At 33.6% G+C, this 18,251-nt stretch overlaps 1 protein-coding gene across 1 annotated transcript; it reads right to left on the bottom strand.

The window, feature by feature from the left end:
- Positions 1–60: 60 nt before the first annotated feature.
- Positions 61–10,731, bottom strand: LOC123548449 (low-density lipoprotein receptor-related protein 4-like). Its single transcript, XM_053546920.1, has 7 exons — positions 10,472–10,731; positions 5,649–5,918; positions 4,783–4,984; positions 3,664–3,927; positions 2,660–2,912; positions 1,338–1,503; positions 61–224 (listed from the first exon to the last, which is right to left on the bottom strand). Exons 2-7 carry the CDS (start codon positions 5,734–5,736, stop codon positions 61–63), a joined length of 1,137 nt encoding a protein of 378 aa, XP_053402895.1. The 5' UTR covers positions 5,737–5,918; positions 10,472–10,731.
- Positions 10,732–18,251: the final 7,520 nt, after the last annotated feature.

Raw genomic sequence — 18,251 nt, 5'->3', positions numbered from 1 at the left:
CTATTCGAGATATTTTTTAAAATTTTATCTAGAATCTGTTAAAAGCAATTTGATCAAGATTTAAAAAATGAAATGATCATAATGATCTTGATTCAGTTGTTTCCAGTACCAACCTTGACATTTGCCACTGGTTTCATTTTTCTTGTATCCCTCAGAACATACACATTCTGCACCAGTTTTTGTTGATATACATAAATGATCACAGTTCTTCTCGGCGCAATAATCTATGATAATGTAATAAATTCAACATCGATTATTATTTATTTTATGAATTGAATAATGCATTAGAATAATATTTATTGGGAATTTCTCCCTTCACCTAATCAAACCGTGGTAATTTGGAAAATAAATCATTGTGTATAGCCTTCCAGTATCAAATAAATAGATATAATTATGTCGTGCCAAATTACAGATTGCGTAATACAAACTTAAAAGCGTAGGTTTCTTCTCATAAAAACGTTAGGTATATACGTATTCCAAAAAACTATATACCGCCATGTAAAGTCATATTTTTATAGGCTGCAAATTTGTTTAAATTCCAGCAACAATACAACATCTAGACACAACTAATATGTGGATTTTTGCAACTGTCAAGGCTAAAGTCATTTACCTCCGATCGTTTATGTTTTATTAAAAGTAACAATTATTAAATGATGCCTCCAATTTTGATAAAATATGTCAGTAGTTGAGAGTGATACAAATGTAACAGCGAAAGCTACAGTTTGTAGTTGTTTGGTTTTGTAATACATACATGCGCATGTATTATGTAAGGTTGTCATCTACAAGACACATACAAATTTTGATGAGAGAGAGAAGATGTTTTACAGTGCTTGCAATGTAAAATGTCAAACATACGTTATTTAAGAAATAATAAGTTCCCAATCGTGGTTTATCGTAGAATAACCCGTGTTATTGTTTTAGCGTAAGAATATCAGAAGCCAGCCTGAGGTTATTTTATGATAAATCCACTGGGAACTTGTTATTTACGATATAACACTGAAATCTATTATCAACAGTGTTAGAAAAAATGGTAACTACTTTTACGGCCGTGCTACGCACCTGGATCGGATGACGTGCATGGGTTATCGCAAAATAACCTTTGACTGATGTTCCGCTGTGTGTATATAGGTTATTTGCTGGTCGTGTTAGAATTAAATATCTGCGTATGTAGTGAAAATACTAAGAATGTTTTTCGTAGATCAGATTTCTTGTCAAAATTTCTTTTTAGACATAAAGAATGTTTTATGTTCGTAAATATTTAAACATTTCACTACATTTCATTTATTACTTTTAAATTTATTCAAATGTTTCAGAAATAGACGAATCATTCTAAATACCTTTATCTTTTAGAGGTTGATTTTCATCTCCGTATACAGCTAAACCATAGATAGTTTCTGGGAAAATTCTAATAGTAGTTGACTCTTGTTTACCCAAATGTATACCTTTGGTTTTGTTTAGAGTATACACATTACCATTACGAACATCACTGATATAAATAACCTCCTGTAAAAGTTTTTCAAACATAGGTAATCATTTTCAGTGCATCTATTCATTCTCATGTCAAATATAATACAATATGATATATATTTCCCCGGTGGCCCGGTTGTAGAACGCTCGCTGCGAGCTGAGTGACGGTGGCTACCTCACCCAATCAAACCAAAACTGTATAAATTATTACCAGATTGCTTTCAGCATTTTACTTGAAACAGTTACGAATGGCTGCTTTTTCATACCTCGTGGCGGAGGATACCATCAGAAATGCAATACTGAGAACGATATTAGTTAAAGGATTTGCTTCACAATCTATATAAAATAGATAAATATCAAATAAATATAATACATAATACTTTGTTCATATTTGTGCTGGTATTTACAAATGTTCTGCTAACTATTATTTGGAATACAAGGATTGTCCTAAAAGACATGAATTTTTTTAGTCATTCATTCCTTTATGATTACATCCATATACTTTTGAAACTTTACATGAAACTTTAAAGTTTCAACTATTTATAAATAAAAGAAAGTGTAGTGGTTGAGAAACTACAAAAATGGTATAATACCAAATATTGCCACTTTGAACGTTTTATTTCTTTTTCAATTCTCGATATGACATCCTCGGCGCAAAGAACTAACCAAAATATTGCCAAAGCAATTAACATTGTGTTTTGAATCCTCTGAAACGATATGCCATCCTAAACATAATGTCTTACTCAAGATATTGCCAAATTAACAAACATTTAATTTGGAATCATCCCGATTGATATGACATCCTCGATGCAGTGTCTTACCCTGAATGTTGCCAATTTAATTAACATTGCGATGGAATCCTTTGGATAGATATGACATCCTAAACGTAAAGTCTGTCCCAAGATATTGCCAAATCAATTAACATTGAGTCTGGAATCCTCTCGATCGACATCTTGGATGCAAATTCTTACCCTAAATGCGAACTTTGAGTTTGAAATCCCCTTGATCGATATGACATCCTAAACGAAAAGCCTTACCCTAGATAATGACAAACCAACTAAAGTGGAGTTTTGAATTCTCTGGATCGATACGCCATCATCAACGCAAATCGTACCCTAAATATAGCCAAATCAACTCACATTGAATTTGGAATCATTTTAATGGCTAAGACATCATTAATGCAAAGTCTTACCCTAAATATTGCCAATTCAAATAACACGGAATTTGGAATCCTCTGGATCGATATGACATCTTCCCCGTTGTAGGTGGTTGACAATATTGACTCTTGTTTAGAATCAATCCAATAAATCCGTTTTCCAAATATATCTACCTCGAGAGTGAGTGGTGACTCTAAATACTTGGAAAAGATCGTGTGCCGGCTCCTTCCCATTAAATCTGAACGTTCTATTTTAGGATGTTTTCCGTTATCTGACCAAAAGAGATACCTGCAATATACATTTTTTAATATTTGACTCAGTTACAATTAAGGCATTAACTTAAACATGGAATCGCCGTTAATGGGATACTTTAATCATTTGAAACACATTTCAATTTATTTTACCAATCTGTTAAAACAGATCGTAGTAAAATCACAACCTGCAAATTTATTTAATGTATAACGTATGAAAGTTCGAAAACATAATTATATCTAGTTGTATTGGCATCGATTTTCTATATACCATTGCTATTTCCTGAACGAACTCTTTTTGGATAGACTATAAAAGCCTTCCATTCGTCAGTCCGTCCGTCCGTCTGTCCGTCCGCAAATTTGGATTCTGCAATTACTCAAAAAGTATTCAAGCTAGGTTAAAAATCTTGGTGTGTTAATAGAAGACAATATGTAGATTATGCAGATACATACTTATGTTTGTAGATCAAAGGTCAAGGACTATTGAAGGTCAAGTTAAAATTGTTTCCGCTCCATAACCTTTATATGCATAAATGGATTATCTTAGTACTGAATATGTTGCCAACAACCATAAGGGACGAACACTAACAACGTTTTCCACCGGTAGGGGAATCTGTATTGCCACGGCAATACTCTGTCACTTGAAATCATAAGCTGAATGCGATGATGACCAAAATGAAAAAAAAAAATGAAATGTTTTACTTTATATTAACTCCCTCTGGGTATTAACATGAAGCAATATCTTTCAATATAATGACATTTGGTATGAGGAGAGACGTAACATTTACCCTTCAAGTGGGTCAAGTGTTAAACCATCAGGTTTGTCCAGATGGGTATCAGCAATAATTTTATAATAATCCATATCGGTCTTGTTTTTCTGACCAGGTGCTGCTACAATCCATCGAAAGGCCGAATCGGTCCAGTACACCGTGTGCGACAGCCAATCTACCGCTACTTGGATATTTCCTCTTGACACCCCTACGTGCATATGTTTAAATTCCATGTTGCTCGTATTCATATCTTTAGTGTAGCCTGTTCCAACGACTATTGACCTGTTAAATATATATCGTGTATAATCGAAACTTGAAACTGAACTTAAAATAATATTGTTATATTAATATTGAGGGGTGAAATGTTAAGTAAAAGATTTATTAAAGGACAAAAAAACAAAACAAAAAAAACAGGAGTGACAGCCGCGGCTAATGCGCAACCCCATAAAAAGCCATATTGCAAAGTGTGTGGAAGTGTGCACATTGAAAATACACACACAGAGAAATAGACAGGCAGAAGCACACTGCTTAAATATGGTCAGTCCTGCATAAAACTAAGTTTGAGATTGAAAACTCCAAAGAGAACAAAAAAACGCGCACGAACAAGGAGATTCTCATTCATGCGATGTTGGTGAACGTTTAACACAGCCTCCTGGTTTCAATGTAAAAAAATCCATACTCTCACTGATTAAGTGTACATATTTATCCTAAAAAAATGATTGAAGCTGTAACTGAATATTTTTTTTATTGTCGATTTTGAGAGAAATATGAGAACGTCGCCATTTTCGCGGAACTTAAATGTCAAAAGTATAATAGGCTAGGACTTGTCATGTTTTTACAAATATTTAAATATTTGACAGTGTTGTGCAAGACTTGTGACTATACAAATAGCATATGCACTGATCAATTCCTTGAAATTCTGCAGATGTTGCTGCACGATAAAATGTGAATTTATCCTACAATGGCACAAAACACTATAATAAAGTTAATACTGGTGAATTATTCTCAATTCACCTTATCTTCCAAAGGAAAAGGACATTGCAAACAAAATGCATACCCGCTAAATTAATCCAAAGCACGATCAAAATGAGAACGTTAATTTCATGATAAAAGAAAACGTTTGAGAACGGCACTTACCTTAGATGATATTCATACATATAAATACATTTTGTTCTGTAATCGACATCGATACTGAGGAAGTGAGTATTGGGATTTGAAAAGTTAACACCAGGAACACGACCCGAGAAATTCTCATAACCAGGATATATCGGTAGATGGCGCAGTTGAACTTTAGTCCGCCAACCATATCTGTTTAATATGGTAAATATCAGACCACGTTCTAAAACAAATACAACAGTGTTTCATTTAAGATTAATACATTCTACAGATTTTATACATATTGTTTATAAATGTTCGGTTTAAAAATGCTTACCAGTGCTTATCAATCCGTTCACATTAGATGAAAAGTCATTTAGATTTAATACATTTAAAACACTTTTTAATTCTTTTCTGCTAAAATCAAATTTCAATCAATAGAAAGACACTTTTTGCTAATACAACAATTTTAAACAGGCATGTGGCGTCATACTCATTCAATACAAATGTAATTATAACGCGATCGCTTATTGTAAATTTTGTCTGAATTAGACATAGGATTATTTTTTTGTTGGATTAAACGTCGCACCGACATATGATAGGTCATATGGCGACTTTCTAGCTTTAATGGTAAAGGAAGATCCCACTTGCCCCTCCGTGCATTATTTCATCACCACCGACCTTCCGTAAGCCAGAGACATAGGATTAACTTGCAAGTAAGTTATAGTGACATCGAGCTTCTTAGAAGTAGGATATGTCCTGTTGTTGCAAATATGTAATTGTGAACAGCTCTATGTATTCGACTTGGAAAAACTACTTTTACTTTTCAGTTAACCTAAGGGATCTATTCAAAGTAAGAACATTAATGCATAACATGCATATATGAAAGATACAGAATCAATTCTTACCTTTTGGCCAGGGACTTTGGACTGCACTTTGACCATAGCACCAAGTATACATCCCGATCACAAGAAGAGCAGCTGTGTACCTATCCATGGCGTCAGGTATTCCATAAAGCGATTTGAAGAGTCTTTTAAACCTTATTTAGTATTTTTACACTCTCTTCCTTCTTCTCAATATGCCTTTTATATTTTTTTTCTTTTTCCTTTTTAGGCAGGGTACAGCTCCACACTCTGGCGTAGAGTCGTACTGTACTAAAACAGCTTGTGTGCTGGAAACTAGAAGTTTTCATATCATATACACATAATATACAGGCCAGAAACAGAGACCTAAAACAAGATTTTCAAAACTGTTTAAATTGTGTTTTGGAAAAAAGGTGTTTCAATTTTTCTTTGAAATTTCAAGTACAAATCTTTGGTATGTACAAGGAGATAGACTTAAACAAAACGTATTTACTAAGATTTTGCGAATCGCTTGTTACGCAATAAACGTCATTTACAAACAATAAAAATTTCATACTTTAACCCTTATCCTGCTAAATTTCTACAATAAATTTGTCCATCATTCAATTTGGATAGGTCCATTAACTGTTAAAAGGGGGGCTTACCAAAAGATAGTGTCTGAATGGCAAACAGTGCAGATCATGATCAGATTGCAAGGATGTGCAGGTTGATCATGATCTACACTGCTCGCAAAGACAGATTCAGTCATGTCCAGCATGATAAAGGTTAAAAACCACCTAAGAGAATCTAGACATTTTACTGCATGTACTTAAATTTTTATGTATAATGTAAAGCACGACATGAAAGATATGATGGAATGTACCGTTAACTGCTTAAAATAATTTCATTAAAACATGCAAATATCTTTCCTAGAATTTAAGGTTGTAGTATAGATTTGCCCGTGTTTACACATTTCTTCATATTAAGAACATACTTTTACACGACATTATTAAGAACATGTTTCTGACGAGGAATAAATACCTTTATGTCAATGTTAACACGTAATTTTTCTTCAAGTTTTGACGTTTTTATAGAATAATCGCTTGTAAATACGTTTAACATATTGTGGCCAATACATAAAAGTATTCAACTACATTTTCCTATATAGACTAACCCAAATGTAACATTTTTTTCAGGTAAGACTTTTGTTTATTTTTTTCTCCTTTTTTTCGTACAAACTGTAAAAACATAAAATGATAACGAAAACAAAAATACTTGATATCTGATTTTAGCAGCAGACCTTCCTTTAACTAACGTAACTAAATGCTGGGTTCGGATCAAACTAGACTGCTAGACGGCGTACTGCTTAGTGTTTCCGAAAAGAGAGAAAAATCGTTCCAGTGCATATCGATTTTATTAAAACTGCATAAAGGCGAACAATGCAATGTAAGCTAGATATTAACACGAACAATGTATGGGCTTTTTTGTGCAGATGGTACCGAATATTTTCTTTCCTCTAATATAAAACTCATATCTGAATTAAAAGAGTGGCAATTTAAAAACTTTAATGTTTTTAACCAGGTTTTCGTAGAAAAAATGTTATTAGATTTGGGTATGTAGACGGGTATGTAGTAGCGAGCGGGCGTCAAACTTGGTCATATTTGAAATAAAAAAATAGATTTTTGTGCTGTGGAATTGAAGGGTGTCGGTTTTTCTAGCTTTTTTTTGGTGACAAAAAGGCCTTTTAAGGCCATTAGGTAACTATAATTAGAAATTTAAAGTTATAGTTATGATAAAAATATATGTATAATAGAATATGTCTGTTGTTTTAAAGAAACTGTTGGCGTGATGAAAATGAAACCCCGGTTTTCGTGGAATTTCCACGTTTCTTGTTTTACTTTATTTAAACTAAAATGTAACTAGAAATTTGATCATGTTGAATTTTGTTCGATATTCGATTTAGCCCAGCCCAATCTTAGTTAGAAAAAGTAAATATAAAACTATTAAAGACACTTACACATGCTGAGATACAAATTTGATTTTAGACACCAAAGCAATAGCAATTTAAGGGAGAAAAGTAACCGTCTTCTATAATTAAGGTCTCGTTTGATTATCACGATGTTTAGCGAGATGTTTTATACACATTTCGTTACGCTACGGGTGTCTTCTACATGTCAAAAAACAATGGCGCAGAGGGCAGCCACTGGTGATGTTAATGCACATGTATACGTATAAATATAGCTGTGAAGAAATCAAATAGGAGCACAACTGTATAAATAGTACATATATGTGAAACACAATTTTTGTTCAGACACAGTCTTGTTTAATATACGAAACGTTGGTGTAGACTGATACTGTATAATGTAATTCACAATAATCAGTACCGATCTTCCCGTTCAAAAATATACCTATCGGTTTAATGATCACTGATCATAATATTACCCGGTAAAAGTAATATTGGTACTTTCTCCATACAACAAAACATTCATAAAGAACGGTTAGCCGTTCTTCCGTTCTTTTTCTCTGTATGTGTGTGTGTGTCGTTGGTGGGGGTGGGGGGGGGGGGGGGTGGAGCTGGGTGATAACATAATACGATATGTCATATTTTGGAAGTTCTCCAATTGACTGAATGATGGGTTAGCAGTTTTGACATACATAAATGTGCATATGATTTTACTTTCACATAATGAAATGTTATTTTATCAGCATACTTCGTTTAAATGCATTTCATTTCGTGAATGCATATGAATTTCCCTTATCAGATATGGTTAAACGCGTTTTAATTTATAATCATTACTCACATGTGCAAATTAAATATATCAGTTATCTTTATATTTCCAATTTTCGTACCACTTTGTATTAGAGGTTTAAAGCCCGAGGTTAAAGAAATGATGAGAAATACTTTATACTCCATTGTACAAATCCATGTAAAAAATCAGTAATGGCACTACATGATCTCCACAAGCAACTACCAACTTCCCCACGTGAATTAGAGATGGGAGATGATTGATTTCACACAAAATGTCTTTTTTCAAATCGTCACGGAGAACATACGACTTGCTCGGGGATCGAAATTACGACCCGCGATCCGTGGATCAGCAATGAGAAGTAAGAATAAAAAGATAAAAAGTTCATATATATGAACAACAATCATGTCACATTCAAGAATTGAATGTATTTGAATCGTTGGTGTGTGTTGACGGGGGATATTTTGTGTCGCTACAAGGTACCACTTTCCTATCAGAATGTTTGTTTTATTCATCTTCGGAATATTTGAAGCTTATTATTACAAACTCATTGTCATATAATATATGAATCAACCTAGCCTCGTTTGCATTAACGACATATTTGTAAAGAAAAAAACTACAACAGGTGAAGAAACGATACAAATAGGTAACCAAATAATCTATCATTATATGAAACCAGCACCTTAAAATTTTATACAAGTATGTATTAACCTAGGTATATGAGTAACATATTATTATCAGATTAAGTTATATTTCCTTTTGCCTTTATTTTCGTGAGAATATGTTACTTCTATTTTGCTACCAATTTATTTTATACTGACAATTTTAATGCAAAGTTATTTATTGATAGTGGCGATTTTTCAACAAATATTTATTTGCTATTTTGGGGTTGGTACGCTTTGAGATCATCACAACTAGCACTACATTTTTTATACTCAAGATTACATCGTTAAAAGTTCATTATATGCCCCCATTGCGAACGTTTGGTCGATGTAAGTTTTCATGCTTTCTTATTAAACGAAGAATTGTGGAGGGCAAATGATGCATATCAAGCAAGTTGACTTATTCACTCGACCACGATGGAGAAGGCAAAGCTGCTCGACCACGGGGATCAAAACCCCTTGACCACGGAGACACTATATAATGTCAATGGCATATGCCTTGCATATATTTGAACAAATATCATGTCACTCTTATTTTAACGTTTCTCTCTGTAAGTAACAATTACATCAAGGAAAGCAGATTCATACCATTTCCAGCACGTACTCTTTTAATTTAGATACTTTCAATTTTTTAAACACACGCACACGCGCACACGGACGCGCACGAGCGCGCGCTGCACACACGCACGCACACACACACACACACACACACAAGCACACACACACAGATTGAAATGGTAAAACAATAAATAATATATGAACACTTTTTGAACTTTACATTTATAAAGAATTATTGATAAGGTTTCATAAATATTTCATAAAAATAACTTTTTCTTCCTACCAAGTATTCAGGCATACATGTACAATGCTACATTGAAATGTTTCGTACTTTAAAACAAAATATGTATTAATGATTTTATTTCAATATCGCTTACTGTTTTCCAAGTTGATTTTACGCAATTACAAGGACCAGGTTATGCGACTCTACTGACAGTTTCTTGTTCTAATTATCACAAGTAAATTATCAAAAACGTTTATATTATTCAAAATAATACAGTCATATCATTTTTATTTCATAGTATCGTGCATTGATTTTTTATAGTTCCAATGCTTAGGTGTAAATTTAGACTTTGCGTAACTGATGAGAGGGTAGCCATGAATTATTTCATTTTCTAAAAATACAGCAAAATGCAGTCCTAGATTTGTTATGTTGAAATATTTAGAGACTCATTTGGCCATTTAAATCAACTGGAAAGATGCATTTATATTTATGAAGTGTTGAAACATTAGACGCCTGTTGTTTGAAGCAAACCTTAAAAGAACTAATTTCAAGGTTGCGAGTAATTGTCATGGAAAATTTACTGTTAAACAATTAACAAAAGAAAATGAAAACACAAGAAAGAGATTTAAAGACTGATTTTTAAATCAATTAAGACGGCTTTCTTGTGCAACCAAATACATGTAAGAATCAAATATTTACCTGCAGAAAGCAATCTATACATCCGAATATAAACAACACCGCTTTATCGTTTACCTTTAAACAAGAATTCACGCTCCAGTATTCATTCTCAAACTTTTAATTAGATTCAACAAAGTATACTCTAAAAAGCAGCTTGTTTATCTGAAACCTGTATGTATACCATTACAAGGTTGCCCTTCACAAGTTATATAAAGCATCTGTCAATTTCAAAATAGTATTTATAATACTGTTAAATAAGATGTTTCTTAAATTTAAAAATCGAGCTTTGTCTTAAACTGAAATATGTTTTATATTTGACTTAACGTCTTTTTGTATCACCATGTCTGTGCTGCTTGTTATTAAAACCAAGACAGCATTCAAATACTCAACAAACTGGTCGCGTGAGCATGTGAAACATCTAAGATGAAACGAGTCGTTCTCTACAGGTCATATCACAATGCATGTGGTCGGTTTTAAAATGATATTTCTAACAAATTTTTACATGCTTGCCTCGTCGGTAACACGCGTCCAGTTTGTTGCGTGTTTGACATGGTGATACAAAAATACGTTAAGTCAAATAAAAACATATTTCAGTTTAAGCCAAAGCTTGATTTTTCAATTTAAGAAACATCTTACGTGTACTCCTTTGGAAATTATAACATTTGCAAATGAAGTGGATGGGCATTAAGGTCCTAACATGTTAAATGTATTGGTGGCTTTTGTTAGTTGCTTTGATATCATTGAATGTTTACTTATCATTTTGGATAATCTGCCAGTTTCCACATTTAAAAACTTTAATGAAATATATGCATTATCATACCAACTAAATGTTATACACACTATCATGCCAACTAAATGTTCGTACAAGCCCGCCCGCTTAGCTCAGTAGGTAAGAGCGTTGGTCTACGGACCGCTGGGTCGTGAGTTCGATCCTCGGGCGGGGCGTATGTTCTCCGTGACTATTTGATAAACGACATTGTGTCTGAAATCATTAGTCCTCCACCTCTGATAATTCATGTGGGGAAGTTGGCAGTTACTTGCGGAGAACAGGTTTGTACTGGAATAGAATCCAGGAACACTGGTTAGGTTAACTGCCCGCCGTTACATGACTGAAATACTGTTGAAAAACGGCGTTAAACCCAAAACAAACAAACAAAAATGTTCGTACATGTCAAATGAATCATGCGTGTATTACGAAGGACATTTTGAATATACAACATGTATATATATGCCTTATTCATTAAAACACATACTTTATAAACTTGAAGATAGTATCTGCTTTACAGTATGTACTTCTTTGGGTAGCAAAAAAGTAAGATCATACAAAACACGATAATATCTATTTCATACCTCAGTGATTACCAACATAAACAGTTCGTTACGGGTTTAAAAATGAATTTCGACAAGTCGTAATATTTTATAATTTTACAAAAGTTTAATTAAAATTTAAGGATATCGATGTGACTGGCAGTTTGATGACATATTACTTTTTATCGGCTATGGTGTGTGGTTGGTGCTCTGGAGGTTACACTAGGACGATAACTAGAGTAGCTCCACTGAAGACCAAGACCATGAATATTGTTTAGAATAATGTTTCATACCTAATTTGTGGTCCTAGATATACCACAAATGCACCTTAAAGCATACTCGAGTGTACCTTAAAGCATTCTAGACAAAAATCTTTTCCAGCAGAGGATGTTCCCAGAACATAACTAGCAGCCCTTGTCAAAACATATATTCTGGCCAAGCTATGCCCTTACAGGTATATGCGACCGGTTGAGCAAACTATACCTTATAGACAATACATACTCATTTAAAGGCAGCTGCAGACCTAAACATACAAAACATACAAGGGAATTAATATTTACTCGTGTAATATTTCCTTCATTTAAACTTCCATCTGTCCGTAACAGTCTAGTTATAATGCAAGAGGCGAATTTTTTACAAATTGCGCTTTGTGTGTAGAATCAATGTACGCAACACATGGAAGTATTTCTCATGAGGTGAAACATAAACACCAGCGACAACATTGAGAAATTCAGACAACAAGCAAAAATTGTTTAGCCCGCGCAACAAAATGAAACCATTTGGACTTAGTGACATCTCCTTTCGAAGAAGTACCTAGGTTAAACATACAACGTTGTTTCTAACCTTCAAACTAATATACCATCACAGTATTCCTGTGTTTCAAACCTGTCCTCGAACACAACCAGCACAATTATCTTAAAGCATCAGCTAAAGCTATGACCAAAACATATAGCGGAAGGAACCTGTGAACAGAAGCTGCACATATAAGTAAGTGTGGCCTATTGTTAGTGATAAAGTCCCAACACTGATTAAAACTTTACTTTTTTATCTTGTTTTCTTTACTATCTGCATCACAATTTAATGGGTTTGCAAGCTATACTCCTGGTGTTCTGACTAGTCGAAAATGATATGTACATCATGCATCTGTTTGATCTGAGTTAAGGTAAAGGTTTACCCTATAGGGGCTTTGACCCGTGTGTATTAGAGTAAAGCACTAGAATACCTACTAGGCTGTAAAGTACTTGATTTCACGATGAAGACCTATAAGCTACTAAATACATAATCTATTCAGACAATGCTGAATTTTCAGCATTACAAAAAAAGAGGAGTTCTCCGTCCTTCTCATTAGTTTCAGTTCTTTCACTTATGCTGATTATTATAGAATAACCAAGGATAGTATTTCTATGAAATTGAAAAGACTTACACCTCGCAACCACTGAGTATTGGGTTCAAGGTTCAGTCTGCGCCTATTTATATTGCGTTTATTTTCGTATAACCAACATTGATGCAATAACATCAAGGGCGGCCCTTTTCGCGAGATAGAATGTACAGTCTGACGTTGTTTAAACAAGAAAAAACAACAAACAAAATGGCGTCGTTCAAAACGAGCATTCAATGATAGCTTAAAAGATTTCCCATAGTAAAGATCAACTTTTAATCGACATCACTATATAAAACGTCACTAGCTTATTAACTTTTTATGGCATACGGAGATCAATTTTCAGATATACCAGATCGACCTGGATTCTCTGTTTATTGTCGGTGTTTACTTTAATTATTCCTAACAAACAGTAAGAAATGATTCAGTCATAATCATAAACCACGCTGTTGAAAACGTTTTTGTCTCGGCTTATTAAAATATTAAAATACTAGTAACTATCCCTTGTTACATAGCAGACAGCGTAATCTTTTGTGGTCTGCAATGACCGTTTGTATCAATTTTTTAGATTCTTTCTGAAACAAACGTAAATAAATGCTTTGCTTTAACTGTTCATTACTTAATAGTTCCTCTGTTAACGGTTTGATCTACTTTATTGAAGCATCCATGAAAGGTCAAGAATGACAGTAATATGCAAACATTGAAAGTAAGGATTTTTATTAATACAACGATTAAAAATGAGGAAATGGTATTGTTTTGATATCAATTTACAGTAAAAATCTTATAACGATTATCTGAACTATTACTGCTATTATAGCACATATTCGTTAATCCACGCTTAACAGGTTTCGTGATCTCTGACTCGTATTTACTTAAAATCCTCGCTTCAGAGAGTAATGTCGCCTCAAGCCCAAGTCGTTTCAGTTAATTTAATGTTTTCATTCCTGATGACTTTTATATTTGCACCCATCTTCATAAGTTGCTGAAGTAACCGGATGAACCAAAATATTGCTATAGTATGATATTTGAAGAAATGGGCCTTTTTGTTTTCATCAAATGTTATCAAAACGTTTGGATGCTAACATATTTAACAGCACATAGGATAAAGACATTTGTCTATATATTAGATACATTTAGTATTCTATTCTTAGACTGCAAAGCAAGTGCTACTAAACACGAGAATATATAATTATAAAGACAAATGTTTTTATGCTATATGCTGTTAAACTTGTAAACATCCAAACGTTTTGATGTTTACATGTTTAAAAGCATATAGGATGAAAAACATTTGTCTTTATGACTACAATGCTTTAGTGTATGCATACTTAATTAAAAGTGCAAAAGTGCCTCTACACACGAGAACAACAACACCCCAAATAGTGTAAGCTGTTTTGTGTCGTTTTATTACACCATGTATGTATTTGCATAAAAGATAATTTTCATTTCAAAACATTCTGTTTAACAGTATTGGCTTTTTTAAAAACCATATATTAGATGAATTGATAAAATATTAGATGGAATGAATACAATAATAACGAATAATGGGGCAATCTATAGGAAAGAATGTTCCTGATAACACTGGAGTAATTTGCCCTTGTATCAATGGGTCATAAATGCCTGTTTCTACTTTGCTAAATACAGTAGCTGTCATATTTTTTAGTTTTATTTAGAAAAGTTACATAATCGTATGCCTATAATAACAAAAACTAGTAAAAGTGCTATATATAACTGGAAAAATTGCTCTTATAATAGATAATTCCGGAGCTATGGCCCATTCATTTTTGTCTTATTGATAACAGACATTCGCATGAACAAACTGATAAAATGTACATAAAACAATCTAGGAATATATATTAGACAATGTCAGAGTTGCGTCTCTTGAATTCGACAAAGAAGGTCAGTTTCATATTGGTACCGGGTCGTCATGAAACGTGACATTATATGTTCCTATAACGTAAACAAGTATTATTAGTAGCAAAGTTACATAAATAACATCAGGGTAATGACACTTGAATATGCCAAAGGTGATATTTTTCAACCCTTTCCTTGAGCAATGTTCACGAAACATGCAAAGAATGTGTATAGTTACAAGATAACTATCTTTGATTAAGAAATGATTTGTAGCAAAAGAGTGCTATAACACTATTTATGCACGATGGGCGGTTATACGTCCGGTGTAATAATTTCAAGTGGATGCAGCCCGAGTGAAATTATTTGTACGACGTATTACCGCCCGTGTGTATAAATAGTGTTAAAACACGGTTTTGCTACAAATCATTTCAATTCTAATATGCCTTTAATCTAAAACAGTAGATAAAATATAGTAGCGCTCTTTCTTGGTTGCAACAAAAACTTTGACGTCATCGCACGTTAACGTGACGTCATTCTAGCGCAAACGTGTTTTAACAGGTGCAAGTGTATTAGAATGAACAAAATTGCTCTCAGAACACAAGCTTTATTTGTCTTAATTCAGTACCAGTTAGTGTATTTGATATGTCAAGCGTTTTTGAACGTGTTTGTCATGGAAAGGGCTTTATATAAATCTGGTGTAATATGATACAGCTTTGTACATGTATACAGATAATTTGAACGATAAAGTGTCATCAGATCACTCATGTTTCTAATATACTTTGATATATCGAATTCATAAACCTTTGATAAGATTCAGTTTATCAACAAAAATCCAGTAATAACCAACTACGTGAGCTACTTACTGCATACTGTGAGCCCGGGCACAAGTTAAACAACGGAATCTACGACTGAGGATGGTGAAAAGAAAGCATTTTATTAAATTAGTTTTGTGACATTTAATCTGATTACAAAAGCGTTCCTGTAGTATTATGATTACAGATGCACAGGTAAAACAATGTAATTTTTTGAAGATGAAGGTGCTATTAAATCAGCGCTATTAAATGTAGATATATAATTTATGCAATTACTGGACGTTTCCCTTGGAAAACATACACTGTGACACGAAATATTGTTATTGATTGCGTTTCAAACAACCACATAATGCACGATTCTGATGCCTTCGCGATTGACGTTCAAATTTCATATCGGATGTGTGACGTCATTTTCATGTATGTCGTCGCGTTTAAAAGTTCCATAATTTCGCTTAATACTAGATTGGTGTCATCTATTTACTTATTTTAAGTGTAGATGCGTATGTAATTATTTGGTTTGCATCGAGATATATGCACTCGTTCTTTCGCGGAATAATAGTGTATTTCACGATACAAATCTAATAACCTGTAATTATTTGTCACAGCGAGGTACACTTTTTATGCATGTACTTATACACTTTAGGCATATTTCCGCCATCGACAATCCTTTTCAGAATGTGCATTAATTGTCAAATTTTGATCATGGCTTATGTTACCGACATCAAATATATATCTTATGTGATGTGTATTATCATGATTGTATTGGATAACTTCTTCTATAACTATAAAAAAGTTAACTTTACAAACTTTACATATATATATAATGCAAAATAATTAACATGTTTCTAATATCATAGAATAATATATATTACTATATCAAAATTTAAATGAGCCGTGCCATGAGAAAATCAACATAATGGCTTTGCGACCAGCATGGATCCAGACCAGCCTGCGCATCCGCGCAGTCTGGTCAGGATCCATGCTGTTCGCTAACAGTTTCTCCAATTCCAATAGGCTTTAAAAGCGAACAGCATGGAGCCTGACCAGACTGCGCGGATGCGCAGGCTGGTCTGGATCCCTGCTGGTCGCAAACCCACTATGTTGGTTTTCTCATGGCACGGCTCAAATGCTTTTGAAATAAAATAAATCTGTAAGTACATCCTTTCGAAGCATATTAATAGTGAAACCAGGCAAACTAATAGCAGAAACGGTTTCACTGAGTCATTCAGGAGAGTTTTAAATGATTCCCCCTAGCAATGGCTCTATTGAGGTAAAATTGAATAACTACATGGCCAAAAGGACACATTAAGTCCGAAACTTAGACTGTAACATGGCTCGCTTTTACTGTCGGATAAACAAAGAGGAAGGTCAGGCTATGTACAGTCTGCGATAAATAACGGTTGACGAGCGAATCGGTCAATTACGACGTCAAATTGCCGCGTGACGCCCGGTTCATTAGTACTCGGAAAATTGAACTCCAACATTATTTTTACAAAATATTTCAATGAACATATTAGAACTGAAGAAGGAAAACAGTCAAGAGCTTCATGTGTTTACCACGGTTCATATTTCAGAAAGCTGGATATCTAGTCACTTGAACAAATGCCCTACTGGTTCAATGCATGCGCATCTAAACTCTAAACCGTGATAAGACACGTAACCTTGGTTATTTGATAAATGTCACGAATTATCTGACTTCTTTCCCTTTGCAAGATTATTCAAATAATAAATACATACATATTTCCAATTTCCTAGATATTGCATACGTTTTCGATTATACTGACTTGGTAATTATCACACTACAATTATAAATTTGACAACAACGCCTTTCGTTAATTAGTTGTATAACAGTGTTGTGGTTAGGCAATAGGTTATTATTCGAAACTAGTTTTCAAAATGAATTTACGTCTGAAATCTTAAACTAATCCGAACTATGAGAAAACTTTATCTGGTTGAAAGAAGAAGGTACAGAAATAAAGTACACATTAAATAAAGCTCCAAAGAATTTGCACATGCTTATACACTAGAAAAAATACAGTAACCCTAATAACTAAAAACAAACATATTCCCGTTAGATATTTTTACTTTTAATGATTTTACTCTTGACAAAATGAATTGCTAAAGCAATATTAGAATTAATCCTGCAGTCATACAGAAAATGATCAGACCAAGAAAATGCGTGCTATCACTATTTTTCGAGTTTTACTCCATGCAACGTTGGTATACGTGCGTAGATACATAAAAGATAATAAATGGTTCATCAAAGTATGAATGCCTCGGCTTAACGATATTGCTTCAATAAAAATATGTTACAGTTGTATAGCTATGTCCCTACCATTTAAACTGTTAACTTTAAGTGGATTTGGTTTGCAGCTTATGTGCTTATTTTTAGGACGTTTCAGCGTCTCAAAATATAAAACTGTGTCGATTAGCAACCAAAAAAGTAAAATAA

This window comes from Mercenaria mercenaria, chromosome 6 (genome assembly GCF_021730395.1).
Source record: "Mercenaria mercenaria strain notata chromosome 6, MADL_Memer_1, whole genome shotgun sequence".
Taxonomy (NCBI): Eukaryota; Metazoa; Mollusca; class Bivalvia; order Venerida; family Veneridae; genus Mercenaria; species Mercenaria mercenaria.
The sequence above is the reverse complement of the archived record's forward strand: the minus strand, read 5'-3'. Positions and strand labels throughout refer to the sequence as shown.